Source organism: Hyalella azteca, unplaced genomic scaffold, assembly GCF_000764305.2.
Source record: "Hyalella azteca isolate HAZT.00-mixed unplaced genomic scaffold, Hazt_2.0.2 contig16248, whole genome shotgun sequence".
Classification (NCBI taxonomy): domain Eukaryota; kingdom Metazoa; phylum Arthropoda; class Malacostraca; order Amphipoda; family Hyalellidae; genus Hyalella; species Hyalella azteca.
The window spans coordinates 176,287-194,903 of record NW_025946074.1 but is presented as its reverse complement, the minus strand read 5'-3'; the positions used below and the strand labels follow the sequence as shown (position 1 = coordinate 194,903).

At 39.1% G+C, this 18,617-nt stretch overlaps 2 protein-coding genes across 2 annotated transcripts; both read right to left on the bottom strand.

Annotated features, from left to right (window-relative positions):
* Nucleotides 1-5,260: 5,260 nt before the first annotated feature.
* Nucleotides 5,261-6,243, bottom strand: LOC125179268 (uncharacterized protein YMR317W-like; the record flags this gene model as incomplete). Its single annotated transcript, XM_047884821.1, has 1 exon — nt 5,261-6,243. A coding segment is annotated over one exon (909 nt), but the record flags the coding sequence as incomplete, so codon positions are not given.
* Nucleotides 6,244-6,251: 8 nt separating this feature from the next.
* LOC108677743 lies at nt 6,252-12,208 on the bottom strand (the record flags this gene model as incomplete). The annotated part of the gene is made up of 6 exons (XM_018166013.2): nt 12,147-12,208; nt 11,076-11,122; nt 9,171-9,953; nt 8,665-8,804; nt 7,596-8,007; nt 6,252-7,382 (listed from the first exon to the last, which is right to left on the bottom strand). Coding segments are annotated over exons 2-6 (2,475 nt in total), but the record flags the coding sequence as incomplete, so codon positions are not given.
* Between the last annotated feature and the right edge of the window lie 6,409 nt (nt 12,209-18,617).

Below are 18,617 nucleotides of genomic sequence, written 5' to 3'. Positions count from 1 at the left end.
TATTGAGGTAATAAATATACGCGTATATTTAACATATGACATAAATTTGTGTTCAATACCGAACAAAATTCTTTGAATTCGTGCACAAAATTCTCTGAATTTCTCTGAATTTTTTGGCTGAACAAAATTCTCAGTATTTTGTTAACTGCAGCCGCGATTGTTCGACGCAGCACAGCCGGATGTGGTCACTTCCGCCTGTACTGCGATATAAATTCAACATAAATATTATTTCTCTTATAATTATTATGATTAAAACAACATTTAGCATGAATTTTCTCTAATCTCAATGACTAACTTGAAAATAAATGAAGGTGGAAAGAGGCTGTTTTATGTTCGTGTGTGGTAGACATGTGTAGTTTAGGGGTTGAACATCCCAACAGAATCTAGAGTCGCCCCAGCTTCTGGTAATCCAAATCAGAAGCTGCCGCGTCTGTAAGTTTTCACATCGCCCCAGCTTCTGGTAATCCAAATCAGAAGCTGCCGCGTCTGTCAATTTTCACTGGGATTCGGGTACTAAGACCTGGAGCGCATGAAATTGTCCGAAAAGAAAGTTTTCTAACAAACTTTCGCAAACAGAGGTCGTGAGCAGACTTTAGATGATAATATCAGCTATTTTAACCAATTAATTCAGACACTGGCCATTATTGAGAGACACCATCTAGCCGATGACAGCAATGGGGCTGAAATAATGGTATTTCATGTAATCCAATCAAAGAAATTCACGTAAATTTTGAACGACTTTGAATCATACAAGTATATGCGATCTTAAATTAAGCAATTAAAAAAAATACTTCAATTCAGTAAAAAACATATGAACAAAAGGTTGAGGGTGGCCTTCTGGACCACTGCGCAATGGGGCCAAATGGTTACTGTTCAGAGTACCATGACTAGAGCAATGCGTTACGGGTTCTATCTCGGCATCCAGAGACATTTCTTGTCAAAATCGTCGAGGTGGCCCGGCTGACCGGACGGTCAACCCTCTACCGCCTGATACGAGTAACCAGAGCAATATTGTCACGCGCCTACTTCCCAAAAAGGATACGTTCTATATATAGTGAGCGCAAAATGACTTGCACTGATGGTTGCCGCCACGTACGACAACTTTAAAATGTTTTCTGTTGCGTACAAACGTCCTCAGGTTGCTACACTCAATAGTTCACGTATAATTCAAGTTAAAGTTATGTTCCCGGAGAGTGACATACGGCGGTAGAGGGTTAAGCACACCAAAGTTAAAGTTAAGCACGCAACTGTGCGGTGCACTTCAGGGTCGACATTATGGGCGCAGTCCCAACTCCGCCGCATCCGCTGCCGAATTATCACTGAAAATTGTGAATTACTTGATCCTGAATGAATTAATTCTGTATAGAGTGTGACTTGCTCTGAATGTATTAATTATTCTGTATTTTACATTTACATTCATTAATTATTCTGTATTTAAATATATGTATATCATGTACTGTATATTGAGATTTAATTAGAAGTTCTGAGTTACTCTATCTTGGAAAAAATATTTTATTCCCTATATTGTGCATTACTCAGATCATTCACGGATGATATTTAATTATGTATATTTCTAACATAATAGGTTACAAATTTCCTACTCTCTGTAGGCTAATTTCTAATACTCTCTGAGCTGCTAATTCCGACCGGCGTATACCGGCTCTTCTATAGGATTCCAACTCCAACGCTATGAAAAGTTGTTGCGTATAATGGTTATGTAATTCGTATAAATTTTTTAAATACAGTGAAACAATGAACAGATAATTAGTTTGTAATGATTAGGTATTTATTCCATGGTTTCTTAGGATCACGGAACTTGATCTCATAAAGTTCAAGCTCTCTTTTCGTATCCAAGTTATTAGTATTACTTTTCTTGTTAATGCGATTCGCGATTAGTCTGATCAGATTTGTCATTAGTTGGTCTCCTCGTGCGTTTGATGCGTTACCATATTCATTGTGCCGTTTGCCTTCAAATATATTAACTTTGCTTTGTCATTTGCGTTTCAAATACCGTCCAGAGTAAACCTTGCTTGTCAAGCCGATAGGAAATATTAAGCGTGTTTCAAATAACCTCTGCTCATTGGTATAGGCGTTGAGGGTAGACGATCTTGAGGTAGAATTTTATGGTTGAGGGTAGAATTTTATAGGTGATACGACCGGTAATTTCGAATAGCTTAAGTCGATTCGTTGTAATATTTATCATCGCAAATTCACGAAAATTCACACACAAATTGAGAATTAATTCATAAAATTTGTAAATTACTATATCCTTATGTCCTGGATTGACTTTTATTTTATATTTCCTGAACGGTATACGTCCGGGAATCGATTGCCGCTCGGTATTGATATTTCCTTTTGTTCATTCTAAAATTTTGTAAGCATGTAGAATTTATGACTGTTCTATACATTCAATGTTCATAATTCCTAAATTTTTATCCCCTGATCGAACACATTTGTATTGAGATTATAAATTGAATGCCTGCTGATGTCATTATTCACACTTGAGTGGCTGGCAATTAAAGACTGACTTGAAAGTTCACTTCAGGCAAGGGTTATTAATTTATCTCTTTAAGTAAAGCGGTTGAAAGTTCATAGAAAAACTGTGAATTACATGACATTCCATCGCATTATAACCTGTTAAGGGTATGAAACATGTTTTAGAATAAACTCTTATATTTTAGAAATTACTCACTCCGTCCATAAAATAAGACCAACTATCCAGAATTGAGTGAAAAATAATCAATCTGGAGTTTTAAATGAATCTTTCACTACTTTAGGAAACTTTTAATAATATCTAAACATAATAATTATTCTGAGTTAACTTCAAGAGACTGAAGATATCGAATGCCCTTCTTTTCATGCTTACTTTAAAATTTTCATTATTAACATTATACATGATAATGATCATTTTTCAGCTAAAAACGTTGTAAATTCAGACATCAAAATTGCCCAAAATTTATAGCTTAGCGAACATTAAACTAATTCAGCGATCACCTAAAATATAAACTCGACTCCATGGCGAGCGCAGCAGCAACTGATCGATGTTACTTAAGGACTTTTTGTTGCATTTGGACTGAATATCAAATGAGGATAAGAGCAAAGAGATGAATTATGTAATTCATAATAATATCAGATGAATTAGATGTATTGAATGGAATCATTAGGATTTACCCTTAAAATGTAACCTGGTAAACGTCATCTAAATAATCGAAGAAAGAGATCCTGTTAGTTAGTGAAGTAACGCTCCGAATTTTGCAGCTGCCGGGTTAAGTGGTCCTGAGATCGAAACCTTGCGAGGAACGTCTTGCGAAGGCCGCGCCACCTCGTCAACAACTGCGAATCCTGGATCATGGTTCTCGGAAACCAAACTGGTATTGACGTCATGGTCTTGCTGTACGTCTCCAATAATTGACTGTACTAAAAATGGGTTTCGTTCACCTTGGAATGCGTCACTTGAAATATCCTGTCTGAAGTCTGCAGCATATGGAACAAAGTGTTGCACAGGCTCTGTTTCAGATTTGGATTTGACCGAAGTTCCATCGACGAACGAGGTTTCGACACCAGCAATGTCGCTCTCTGCAGGTGCTGGCTCAGTGGTGACGTATTTCACCTCATTTTCAAAATCTTGGGAATCGGCAAGCGATTGATGTGAACGAATTTCGTCGTCAAACGTCAGTGGCGAATGAAGCTTATCATTTGATGTGCTCAAAACTGAATTTTCCTCATTGTTTTCTCCAATATAATAATCTATGGCTTGGTCAATGTTCGATGCAGGTACTTCAGTTGTTGCCTGGACACCAATATGTTCGGATGAATCTTCTGTCGACGTAAAAGTTGTCAGTTCAGCTTCGTTCTCTGGCAGGGCGTAGATGGCCGTCTGAGGTCCTGTTGCAGGTTCGCTCTGTTCTAAATTCTTAAACGGTTCCAGAGGATACTCTTCGACTTTGTTCGCTACTGGTTGATCATCAGGAATGGATTTACCTTCCAGTTTGTCAGTTAGGTCTCCATATTCATTAATGTGTTGTAAAATAGTATTGAAGTATATTTGATCGGCAACGGGTAGCTTAGAGGTCATTTTAACAAGATGGTCATATTTATCACTGAATGTCTCTAAAGGATTTGTCTTGAACGCGCCAGTTTTCCGAACTTGATGCCGGACACATGAACAATCAGCTTCGTGCTGAAAATCTTCCTCCGGTTTGGATTCTACTACAGTTAATGGAGGGACGACGGAATTTACTATATGAGGATAGGGGAAAAATTTCACTTGCTGGGTGTTCTGAGTATGACTTGTCACTGCGTGTTGTATGCTTTGGAAGTTTGTAACACCTGAAGTTGGAAAAGCTCCGGGCATCCAATTCGGCCATGATAACGTGGTTGATTGCGTCGAAGTATTTGATGTAAAAGGAAGCGTAGGGTAAATGCTGGGCACGTGTTCTCGATCAACAACATACCACATAGGGACGGTCATCTGTGGATATGCCGGCTGAACTCCCAAGACGAATGGAAATGCCGCCAGGCTGTTGTGTCGATCCGCAGGCTGGACAAATCTGTACGGAAATTTTAAAATATATGGCTCAAGAACAACTTCTGATATTAAATTTGTTTGCAAATTGATTTTTGAATTGAGCGTTGGATTCGAATCTGAAGAAATTTCAGTGGTAGATTGTCCAAATGAGCCACCAAGCAACGGCTTAGACTCGGTAACCGAATGCTTGATGGATAGAACATTCACATCCTGATCCTTTTTGTCTAAAGTTTGATATTTCACGGGATTATTTGCCACATCTTCTTCATATTGGACATGTGTGCACTTCAAAGGCTGAACAGAAGGGGAAAGTGCGTTTGGAGTTTCGGGCTGTCGTCCATCACCGCTAATATGATCTTCACGAAGAAGATGGCCGTCATCGGTTGAATCCAAAAGCCCTAGGTTTTGAATACTGGGTTCATAAAACACAGTCGAAGGTTCATAGACAGAAGTATCGTAATTACTTTGCACTTTGAAACGCGAAGGTCTTTCAACCATTGATGGTCTTTCAACTGGAGCACTTCCTCTCCCAAAAGCGGCAGGGTATGCAAGTGGACCTGGTATCCCGGATATGTGACTTGCTTGTTGTGTCTTTTCTGAGGACTGAAGCACAGCATAATCAGTTTCTGGATAGACAGGGAACTGGCTGGCTCCAACACTCGAGCTTCCTCTGTTATTATCGCCGTCAGATTTGCTGTTTTGTTGCAAGAGATGATCTTCGCTATAAGGTCTCAGCTCATTGAAGAAGGCAGAGGGTATTTGAAGCTGAGGATGCCATTTTGGTGGAAGACTCCAAGTCTCTGGAGTTAATTGAGGAGACTGGGGGAATACAGGGTATCGAATTGGCGTCTGGGCATCATGAGGCTGGTGAACCTGGGCATGGGACTGGTCGTGGTGGAAGCTCCATGGTTGAGGGGGAGGTTGAGCGTGCTCTTCTGAAGACAATTTTGAATGCTCAGGCTGAACAGATTCCTGCTGAGGCTGTACTGGTTGCTGAGGCTTGACTGGTTGCTGAGGCTGGATGGGCTGCTGAGGCTGAACTGGTTGCTGATGATGAACTGGTTGCTGAGGCTGGACTGGTTGCTGAGGAAGGACTGGTTGCTTTGGCTGGACTGGTTGCTGAGACTGGACTGGTTGCTGAGGCTGGACTGGATGCTGAGGCTGGAATGGTTGCTGAGGCTGGACTGGTTGCTGAGGCTGGACTGGTTGCTGATGCTGGACTGGTTGCTGAGGCTGGACTGGTTGCTGAGGCTGGACTGGTTGCTGAGGCTGGACTGGTAGCTGAGGCTGGACTGGTTGCTGAGGCTGGACTGGTTGCTGAGGCTGGAATGGTTGCTGAGGCTGGACTGGTTGCTGAGGCTGGACTGGTTGCTGAGGCTGGACTGGTTGCTGAGGCTGGACTGGATGCTGAGGCTGGAATGGTTGCTGAGGCTGGACTGGTTGCTGAGGTTGGACTGGTTGCTGAGGCTGGACTGGTTGCTGAGGCTGGAATGGTTGCTGAGGCTGGACTGGTTGCTGATGCTGGACTGGTTGCTGAGGCTGGACTGGTTGATGAGGCTGGACTGGTAGCTGAGGCTGGACTGGTTGCTGAGGCGGGACTGGTTGCTGAGGCTGGACTGGTTGCTGAGGCGGGACTGGTTGCTGAAACTGTGCTGGTTGCTGAGACTGAACTGTTTGCTGAGGCTGGACTGGTTGCTGAGGCTGGACTGGTTGCTGAAACTGACTGGACTGGTTGCTGAGGTTGGACTGGTTGCTGAGGCTGGACTGGTTGCTGAGGCTGGAATGGTTGCTGAGGCTGGACTGGTTGCTGAGACTGGACTGGTAGCTGAGGCTGGACTGGTTGCTGAGGCTGGACTGGTTGCTGATGCTGGACTGGTTGCTGAGGCTGATATTTTTCTTGATAATTGAATGTGTTGAATGGTTGTTGATTTTGTAACTGTGGTTGAATCTGGAAAAGCGGCAATTGCTCCTGAGGCTGGAATGGTAGATGAAGAGGTAACTGTCCTTGAGGCTGTAATTGTGTGTGAGGCAGGAGTGGTTCTTGATAATGGTATGGCGCCTGATAATGATTATTGTGTTGATTTTGGCGAGTGCCTTCAGCCTCCACTACAGGGTAGAGTTTTTGCGGTAAGGGATAATTCGGTGCAAACGAAGCAGGCTGATAATTCTCAGGGTAAGTGACTTCTTCTTTCCCAGTGTTTGTCGTAGGAAAGAAGTACTCTAGAGGCCCTGCAGGATCCGGCAATAAATGTGCTTCCGCTGTTACGTTTTCTATGATAACATCGTTTTCTTTCTTTTCAAAGTTTTCTTTCAACACTCCGTTTTCTTGTTCCAAATCAGCGACTTTGCTTTTCGCATTTTCGGCCCCCACAAGAAAATCTTCTTCAACGAGATCGTCGGTTGTTAATTCGCCTGCCTCTAAATCCTGAACTTGAATTCGATCCTCATTAAATACAACGCTCGCTCCTTCATCGTCAGTAGGGATGCTCACAGGTGCAGGCGTCAACTGAACATTAATAGGAATTTCGCTGTCAGGTAAATAATCTGTAGCATCGGTTCCTAAATTTCGCATAGGGGGCTCATATTCGACAGGTACATTACCTAGTGGAACTGCATCACTAACTGATGGATTGACCACAAATTGCCCAGAATCTACTGGTTGTGGTTGAATGAGGCTCGGGAAATTCAGAAGTTGCTGCTCGTGTCGAGTTTGTTGATCGCGTATTTGATTCTGTTGATTGATTTGCTGGAGTCTGAGAAGCTCCTCAAGCTGCTGTCTTTGGTAGTTTTGCTGAGCCTGGTACGTCTCACGGAATTTCTCTCTTAGAATTTGTGAAGGCGTTCGAACAAAACCCTGTAAAAATTTATATTTGTATTTATAGTCCCAACTAAGATGGCAGATATACTTTAATTATAATTAATAGCTGAATATAATCGGTTTGTATTTTATGGCGCTGAAATTTAACGAAGGTATCAACACAGAAAATAAGTCGAATCTAATTCCTGTCTCAAAAAGGTGATTATAATTATGAGACAAAACTTTTTATATATCATGAATAGCACTTACTAAATGCGATGCAGGAGCACCGAGAATGGCTTGAGGACGCTGAGTCTTGATTTGGTAGGGAATGGCTTCAAAATTTTGGCCTACGGCTGGTCCACCAAATACAGACGTTCCAACTACCCCCACAGCTTTTGTCTTATCTGAGTAAGTAACGCCAGGAACAATGGAGGTCTTGCCTACGATTGGGGTGTCCTTATTAGCAAGACTTGCTGGGGAGTTTGAATCCCTAATGTTTTGTTGAACGAAGTAGTTATTGGAGGCCTCCTGCCTGATGACATCGGGATCGGCAGGTCGAGCAAGTGTTGGTTGCTTGCGGTTGCCAGCCTTCGTGAGCGAGGTCTCCTTCAGTCGAGTGCTGTCGGGGGGAGTTGTCTCGTATACCCGCGCTCTGTAGCCGTCTTTTCCTGCTGTGTATCTGTTGCAAAATTGAACTAAATTAGAAAAATCTTATTTAACTACAATGAAATTTAAATGTAACCTGAGCTATTCTGCGCGAACAGGCTTTAAGAAGAGAAAAACTCGGAATTTAAATAATAATCTAGACTCTATAGAGTTATATATAAGTTATACGAAATTAATTTCTATATAATAGTTAGGAAATGAAGACCACCACAACAGATGTTAGAGAAGACAAATCCAATTTTAAAAACACGTTAATTAGTCCGCACCCGTCGCAATGAGTGATTAGTTTACAAATGAATTAAAATATCGATAAGGAACCGGAAATGTCGTCAAATTGTCTTCAAGTTGCAACAGAAGTCAATCCACATTTTTTAAACTTTTCTCCATTAATGTACTTGTTAGTATCATCAGCTTTATATATTGAAAATTGTAAACAGAAAAAATAATAGGTATGACAGCCGATAGATAAAAAAAAACAATAAAAAAATATAACTCAGTACTCACTGCAGTGAGTGACTGAGAGCACATTTTCTCGTCGACGAAAACGTGAAGTCACTGACGGACAGACGGACGGACGGACGGACATGGCGAGCACAATAGTGCATTTTTTCCATAAATGAGAAAATGCGCTAAAAATACAATAGAAATAAAAAATAAAATAGATACTCACCTGACTGTCATGTAGACGCCGTCGGAGCGTAGGTAGGAGTAGGATCCTACTAGAGGACCTGAGTTAGGCTGTTCCTCCGTCCTGTGGTGGTACACTCCTTCGCTGGGGTCCTCTACGCTGAACCCGAACTGATAGGGCATCTGGCACGCAATAAATTATGTATGTGTGAGTGAATGAATGGATGTATATGGAGCTTAACTTTAAATAAGCAGGTCAGTTGTTTTTTGTTTGGATTTGAACGAGAGGAAATTCCTAGTTAACTTATATGTAAATTTGAGAAGTAAAAGATTTGAAAATAAAAACTGTTTTTGGAGATGAAAAAGTGTTAAAATTAAGAACTTTATTAAAATAAAAACTGTTAATGATTTGAAAATTTATTCCCTTCGTGAAGTAAAGTTAGGAAGAAATTTTTCCTCAATAATCTTCTTATCACCAAGATTTTAATATGACGTTATAAAGATCATGTATACTAAAATTCCAACTTCAATCCTTCATATTCTTCTTACCACCATCATGGATTTATTCATGGAAGACTTCGAGGTCGCCACAGTTCTTGCATTTCCTCTTCTTCTAGCCAGAGGCCTCAGCGCCCGCCTTGATTCGTAATTGTCTATGTTTGAATATATTTTCGAATTTATTGCTTTGCCTCCTTCCGTCGTGGTCTCATTTTCCGGGGAGAAAAATCCTCCTAGAAACGAAATCTGTTCATCTGGCGCAATACGGCTACTGGTGGAAATCTGGTTTACGGTAAAATTGCCAGCCAATTTTGGTTTCTCTGAGAATTCCTCTCTTTCGGTTATCTTTTCCTCGTTGACAAGAACAGGTGGATTGGCGATAACAGCAGCGCCTTTGTCAAGATGTAGCAAATCTTCGTTAACAGGATATATATTTTCACGTTCAGAATTATTCTCTTCGGCTGAATCATGATGCGTTGATGAATTTGATCCACCATTTGTTATCCTTGATTGTGTTGTTGAAATTAGAGATAGATTTTCCGGTAGCTCTACGTTGCTATCACTCTTTTTATTGTAATCTAAAAAGTTGTTTTGGGCAAATATTCCTGGGGTTGCACTAGCAGACGAGATCAGAGGATCTGCGTCTGATGATGATGAGATGGCTATAGTTTGTTGAACTTCGTCGAGAACGGACGGCGCTGTCGAATCTTGCGGTGTTGAATTTTGCGCTGTTGAATCTTGGGCTGAGTCGCGACGAAGGCTTAGGGGCAGCGCTGACGAGTGACCGCCGTTGCAGCACGTCGCCAGAAGGACGAAGATGAGAAAATTTGCTTCCTGTAATTAAATTTAAATGATATTAAAGTGTATCCATGTTCATTTGGTAAAAATTAGGGGCAAATAAACAACTTTTTATTGCATTCTGTTTTAATTTTTAGTTGCTTTCAAATCTATACTCGATTTGATGCTCAAGTTGACTTGGATTGGGGCATGAAGACATGGATTTTTCGAATTATTGAAAAGAATTTAAAATATTTACAATATTGAATTGAATATTTACAATATTGAATATGCCTAAAATCTTAATTACTATCATGAAAACCCGTTGGTGCTTATCAGTTGCATCACCAACACCTATTTCATACTAAGCCAGTTTTTGATCAATTCTTTCAAATAAATTAAATAATAAACAATGTCAGTAAATAATCAAGCACACCATCTAAAACACTTTTTTAACCACATACTTGGCGTTTATTGGCTGGAAATGTATTGAATATGTAGTGAAAATGACTTATTACAGTTTAAAAACAGATGGGAATTACAACCAAGAGACGATGTGCCGGAAACCTCAACGCGGTGCAAGTAGTGATGTCAAACTGGTGTCCTTTAATTCCCCTTTTATAAAGAAAGCCTCGAATTATACTAGGTAAAAACACCCAGAATTCTAAAAACCTGTGGTGGTACAACTTGAGTAAACCAACCTCTGGGGTAAATCAACCTATGGGGTAAACTACCCTCTGGAGGGTAAGCTAACCTCTTGGAGTAAACTACCCTCTGGGGGTAAGCTACCTCCTGGAGGGTAAACTAACCTCTGGGGTAAACTACTCTCTGAGGGTAAACTACCTCCTTGAGATAAACTACTCTCTTGGGGTAAATTGGCCTTCGTATGATGAATTAGCACATAGCGGGAAGCTTCTCCCCTTCCGGGAAAATGTAAACACATTTTTAGAGACATAGGCATGGCAGTTACTCCCAAATTTGAAGTTAATGGTCAATTTTGAGTAATAATCTTGCAAGCTGTCGCGCTGCTATGCTCCCGACACAAACTTAATATGTGATGTTATATTGCGTACCATTGCCCCCACACGTTAATCAGAATATGTCGGGAATATGTCCTACAAAAAGCAATATTGCAGCTGCATGTTATGAAGGAGCATAACCTTTACACGTATGACTCACCGCGGTCATGTTGACAGACGCTAGGCGGAGCAGAGCTTCTTCGGCACCTGACGTACGTAGAAGGAAATGCCGGTATTAGGTCACCGGTATATAAATCACCGGTTTAAATGGTATATAAATCGCCGGTATTAGGTCACCGGTACATAAATCGCTGGTATATAAATCACATAACTTAGGAGCTCAACGTTTAGCTTTTACAGCTTTGTTAAAGTTCTGCTGGTAATGTTATTCTGAATGTTATATTGAACAGGTAAAAGGCGCATTGCAAAATACGACGGCACCTAACGTGAGAACGAGCTAGAAGTGGTCTGGTCTGCAATCGGCTATAATTGGCCTCTGCATTTTGCTGATAAACTATGACCTATCATTGAATTATCCTAATTATTATCAATTTTATTATTTTACTTACAATTTTGGATTTAAGAAACACCGGGAGACAAGTTAAAAAAATGACATTGTTCCTAGCTTTTTTGAAATATATACCGTATGTTGGACCATCAAACGGTAAAAAAATTCAAAATTATTTAAAATTTTGCTTCCAAGATTTTTAAATGGTCATCAAAAATGCATAAAGAAGTGGACTCGCAGGCTCTTGCCATTATAAAAACTTATGATTCATTGTAAACCAACTAAAATGCCCAGGGTTTTTTAAGCTTGAATATTATTTTATTTTCACTCGTTTAGTAAACAAATCTCAACCTAAACTGTCCGTGCAAAATAAACGGAATCCCCGAATTCGCTAATTAATTTACTGATTTAGTGCTGAAGACGCTGATTTAGTACTTTTTTTTAGATTTGAAGACGTTATTTACGGATAATAAATAAAAATATTTCAAACTTTGGATTTTAAATGAGAAATTTTCTATGCAAACTCAGCCAAATGAGGCTCACATGGAAATTCGCCCTGAACTCGGCAATTTTTAAGCAAGATAGATAATATTTCATAAACTTATTAAAAAATCTTTCGGATGCAAATGTCACTGAAAATTTAATTTTAATGTATACTCTATAGTGACCAGAAGAAAATGCCAAACTAGTCCCATCTGGAAAAAAAATCGGAAGTTGAAATACCTGAATCTTGATCAGGGCGTGAAGGCGTGGATCAGAGCCGTGCACACCCGCACGCTAACAAGGCTGCCGGGCGACTGACTGGTCGTGCTGAGCATGGTGCTGAGCGTCTGCCCCATGACTGCGTATGGAATAAAAAAGACGTGCTCAGCCTTTCCGAGGTTGCCCGCTGCGGATGCCGGGCCAAATGTGACATTTCCGAGCCGGGTTAGGAGACGAACTTCACCTTATATGGCTGCCATGTTCTGGGCTGTGGGAATAGCTGAAGCAATGTAGTATTTTATCAAGATGGGGGTTTATAAATATTTAATTCATTACCATATAAGTATTATAAGATAAGAACGTAACTTTTGGCCTTAGTTTACGTACCTACAAACGTAATTAAATGTTGGTAAACATTAATAACATTCATTAATGTTGTAACATTTGTAGGCTATCGAGAATCGCAGCAAGATTTATAATTTGAAGTCCTACTGGAGAACCTACTAGTAAATGTGCATAAAATTGCATCGATTTTGTATCATTTTATCTATTTTGTAATGTAGAGCTTTGCATGTTGTGACATCGTGTCACGTATGAATTTTTTTTCACCAAATAAAATTAATTTTAACCCTTTTTGTCCGCTCTTTTCTCAAATAATATTTAATGCTGAGGAACTTTAACATCACTACGTGTATTAACATATAATATTGAATTTATTTGCACCACATATTATTCATTCGGGCGTCAAAAATTAGCATGGAGCAGGCGTTCACTTAATGAAAAGCTGTTAATTATTTATTTTAAATATCAAGGCGCTTGATATGGCAGAAGCTACGTCGGCCTAGGCTGAGTATAGGCTGAGGGAGTAGCCTGTGTTGACAGCTAACGTGAACTACCCTGGCAACTTATAGATCAGCTTATAATAAACTTATTGACGGGCTCATAATAACAGTACTTAACAGCCACGATGCTATAATAAAGACATCACAGTTAACAGGAGGACGATAAAATGATGTCCTTATGTGTTGGTGATCTTACGTGGTGTTTTCTAATAGTTATAGCGAGCAGGCAGTAGAGTAGCGGTTCTATCAGGGGTTTAAATATCAGTTTAAATATCAGTTTTATATCAGTTCAATGGTAGTATTTGTTCATTTACTTCTTTGTTTTCACTTCTGCACTGGAAAATGATAAGAAGAGTCTTCACTTCTATAGATGTTGAAATTTTACAATGTACACGCATCCTCGAATATTGTGTCGTGTATAACCTATAATGCCTAGGCTATTCCGTTACTTTATTCTTATGTATAACTACTGTTAGCAAGTTATGAGATACTTTTTAACTTAATAAGCTTCAATAGAATAAAAAAATAAAATCCTTATCCAATGTCCCTCTTAGTCTTCCTCTTTTGTTTCAATATAGTAAATAGTTCATTTTGGAACCAAAACTGAATCATCTTCATAAAATTTTAATCACGCACATTTAATCCTCAGCCTTCTTTGTCATTTCTTGTTCGCCGTCTCAAAATCTTTGGTTTCTACATGCATTTGATTGTTTGCTAATTTCACTATAAAGATAGACTCACTTTCTTTACTAATTTAAATCAGGAAAATCTAAGTTTTCTTCCCAACTTCACTCAAGATAAAATCAAAATTTTTTGCTTACTTCATTCCAATTAAAACGAGGTTTCATGATAATTTCCTTCCAGAGATCTACAATTTTACCAGAAGAAAAAAAGTTTCCCCTGTTTTCGGAACGTTATGTGGCCAGCGCGTCTGCTAAGCGCGGCGATGACGCAGGCTCGCTAGAGTTCGTCGGCCGCTGCCATCATGACTGTCACAACTACTGCCTCAGCTCTTATTTTTGCAAGGGATATTGTGCATTCAGTTCTCACTTTTTCATAAGAAAAATGCGATATCAGTACTCGTTTTGAATGCATTCAGTTCTTACTTGTTTATCAGAAAAATACGATATCAGAACTCGTTTTGAATGCATTCAGTTCTTACCTGCTTATAAGAAAAATAGACTTCCAGCACTCGTTTTGCGAGTGAAAATATATACGCAAAATATGTATCCAGTTTCTTTTGTTTCTTATGAAATTATTCATTTGGTTTCCGCATTTTGATCAGAAAAATAAGCTTCCAGCAAACGTTTTTCTTGAAAAATATGCACGTAGCTTTCGTTTTTGCGCATGAAATTACGCAATCAGCGTGTTTTGCAGTTGCCTTGGAAAATATGCACTCATCTCTCATTTTTGCTGTGGAAATGTCCTCTCAGCACCCAAGTCTGCGTAGGAAAATAGTGCCTGCGTTAATTTTTTTATCAGGTTAAGTGTGGCCTCAGCTCTTATTTTTGCGTACGATAATAAATCATAAGGCAAGACGATGACCCAGGTCTTGCTTTTAACACAAACAGCCTCAGGGATGTGGAACAGTTATTCACACTTTGTATTATTCGTTTGTGTTTACGTTAATAAAACTTTGCAGGGCTGCATGGACTTTACATAAAAATATCCCTAGCATGTTGAATTCAAGTCGTTTACTTCCCTCTAGAATAGCTTGACTACGAATTTGAAGTTCATATTGACTACAGAGCTTGACTACGAATTTGAAGTTCATATTGACTACAGAGCTTGACTACGAATTTGAATAATTCATGAATATGTCTATCGTTTATACATTTTTTTAGTTCTCGTTCGTCTGATTTGTGCGTTCACAACAACATGGACATGATGATAATTCTTCAGAGCTTTCAAGAAGAAACGAAATTAATTTAGAGGTAATTTAACAAATTTTGCAACCGTAGAGGTTTTGTTGCAACCACTGCAATTAGACGCTTCGCAGCGTGTTGCTGCAGCATCAGCGTGTGTTGCTGCAGCATCTGCGTGTGTTGCTGCAGCATCAGCGTGTGTTGCTGCAGCATCAGCGTGTGTTGCTGCAGCATCAGCGTGTGTTGCTGCAGCATCAGCGTGTGTTGCTGCAGCATCAGAGAGTTTGTATACATCCATCATCTATCTTTGTGCGAAGATCACCAAATTTTTTTAGAGAACGCAGCGAGAAAGACAGGACCAAAAAACACAAATAATTGTGCTTGAAATGATTCGTGAAATTTTTAAAATGCAATTTTTATTGTAAAAATTAACTACGCCTGACGAGACTGAAGACAAAGCTTCGTTCCGCTAGGAATTTTTTTGTTTTCGTTTTTCGCTTCCAGAAATTATTTTTAAAATCATGACTTGCAGATGTATTTAGACAGAGAAAATAATACCAGCTGAGACTTAGCTTCATGTTTCTGCAGGTGGGTATGATCAGTCATCCAAAAAGCGAGATCTATGCTAGAATTAATTGCAAAGAAACGGCCACTTCAACATTTTCCTTCATTTGTACTACATTATATAATTAAGTAGCCTGGATTCCATTTAAAATCTTTCGCAACGAAGTATTGTTCACTTAATATTAAACGTGTTTGTATTCACAGAAGCAAGAAATATAAGATATATAAACGAATTCGAAAATTTTTCTTATTATTATAGCAATAGATTGGTTGACATTATCTCGCAAACATTATTATTTTTAACCATCAAGCAAGCATTATATGTGAGTGAAATGTCCTCCTACAAAGCCAAACAAGGAACATCCAACTCCAGCCCCAGGAATTCTTGACTTGAAGGGCACAGTCAACTTTGTGGAATGTTTGACAAACATTGGCGTTAAAAATGTGGCCAGTATAAGGACCTCAAATTTAGGGATCCGGAGGCGTGTGGGCAGTGGAAGCCTAAGAAGGGATGCGGTACAACATATGTTGATGATAGGCATTCCCTATACCTTTAACCTTCATAATAAGATCTAAGCTGGCTTGGTTAGCGGTTATTGAGTTGTGAAACTTCAAATAAAGTTTGAAGGTCTCGGCTTTTATATAACGCTTTTTAAAATAGCTTTGACGCCAGTGAAGAAACCTTATCGCATGCAATATAGTTACTGTTTTGATTCGAAATTTCGCATAATAATTTGTATTTTTAATCCGAGAAAATGTAAGTTTTGAATAATATATCAAGAGCATGATATTTCGAATAATAATTTCTATCTTTTCAATCCAAAATACTGCTAGCTTTGAAAAAGATATCAAGAGCTTGAAATTTGAGCAGCAAAACGCAATTAGGTATGTCGGCACACGAGCAGCATGATGCTGCTGGCTTAATGTAAACTGCGGTAGAATGAAGGAGAGTTGGACTTCCTGTCATAAAATAATTAATTATTTGAAGCCGATTAATTTGAAGCAGTCAATTTCAATTTTAATTAAATCCCTATACATATTTTCGGATGCCATACCACATAAGCGCATCATGAGATGTTCGTTTCATGCGCCTCAGCCGCTAGTGGACGTACCCAGTGACCTCTCAAAGAGATACCTCGTATTTTAGGCCGTATTTTAATAAGCCGCAGAGAGCCGCAGAAAAATACGACGGCAATGTATGCAAAGATTATCTCGAATAGCCGAGGTCATGCCTGAAAGCTGGATCCCTTAGCGCATCTGCACGGTCGCCATCTCACCACGCGCACTACACGTAAATCTTGATTGGAATTTAGGATAAAATCAATATTATGAAGGAAATATGGGTCACATTTATTGCTGTATGGGAGATAAGCTGATATGTTACTGTACACGATCACCATCGTGGCTAGAAGATAATGGTGGAGAGCTGAAGCGCAGCTATCTAGCGATTGAAATAATTAAGTGCTGATCTCATCGATTCATATAGCGCCGATCGAAGTACATCAAAGTATTTTCCAGACCTCGTTAATTCACAGAAATATTTAATTTATCTTAAATAATGGGGAAATATTTTCAATCATAATGAGTAATAACTTTTTGGTTGTGTGTGTTGAAAAAAAGCAATACCTATGGTGCCAGGTTTGGCTAAAACATACAATTTAAATAGATTATACACTGTTAGAAAAAACGGTGAAAAAACGGTCCCACTGGCGTTCTAGTGGCCGGTCGCCCCGTGAAAATAAACTGTTTCGCCGTTTTTATCAGATGTTTTACGGATTTCTAGTGTTAAATTAGAATAAAAACGGCGAAACGGTGTTTTTTTCACGTGCCGACCGGCCACTGAAACGCCGGTATAATACCGTTAACGGTAATTTTTCTAACAGTGTATAGTCGTTTGAATAAGGACAAAAAATTGAATTTATTGAGTTCTCGCCCACACATGAATTTACGATAATTTCCATGACGAAATTCACATGAAAGTGACCTTTTTTGATCACTTTTATTTTGTGCAATAGTTGAGAGTAATAAAAGTTACATTTCATGGCCTGCAGATTTTCAAATGGGTCCTAAACTGCCTTTTATTGGAGGAAGAAAATCATTCAGAATACTCGCTGATAAAACTGTAATTTGGAATAGAATCATCAAAGAAGAAACATTTGATAAAAAATTCATTAAAGTGTAATATGTTAAACTATAATTTATGTCTACACTTAATATCATTTGAAATGAATACTTCAATATGATTAAAGAAATCTATTTAGTTGTAATTTTTATATATCAATATTTTTTAATTAAACTGTACGTGATTTAGTTATCTTAAGACTACTTTATTAAATTAAAATTAATTAAATTATATTTATTACGATCGCATTGCATCGATTTGAACTCAAGGGAAGTTTATAACATTCCATAACTTTTTAAAGATTACGCAGTATTCGACACAAAAATGTAAATATAAAACCCAGAAATTCATATTTTATGAAATAGTATCTAGCTTCTTAAAGTTCTTTTTTTAATTTTCTCCAATGATAAAATTCAACAATGTTCAATTATTTTCATTTTTGTTAATATAACTTGTGATCTGTCTTTTGTTCTCTTTCTTCTTCTGTAGCGAGTTTTGTGTCCGTTGAAAGTGACCGCGGGATGACTTTCTGCGGCAGCGGCGGGCGCGTCTGGCCAATATTCGGGACCCTTTCTTGGAAGTGGGACGGTGGCGGTCCCTCCGAGGGATCCATTCCCACGACATGGTCCCTACCAGACACCAATAGCAATGGAAAGTGACGATGATGATTGCGCCACTACCAGACACCAATAGCAATGGAAATTGTCGATGATGATGGCGTCACAACCAAACATCAATGACATTGGAAAGTGACGAAAATGATAGCGTCACTACCAACATCAATGGCAATGGAAAGTGACGAAAAGGATAGCGTCACTACCAACATCAATGGCAATGGAGATTGACGATGATGATAGCGTCACTACCAAACACCAATAGCAATGGAAAGTGACGATGATGATAGCGTCACTACCAAACATCAATGGCAATGGAAAGTGACGATGATGATAGCGTCACTACCAAACATCAATAGCAATGGAAAGTGACGAAAAGGATAGCGTCACTACCAAACATCAATAGCAATGTAAAGTGACGAAAATGATGGCGTCACTACCAACATCAATGGCAATGGAAAGTGACAATGTGGATATCATCTTGA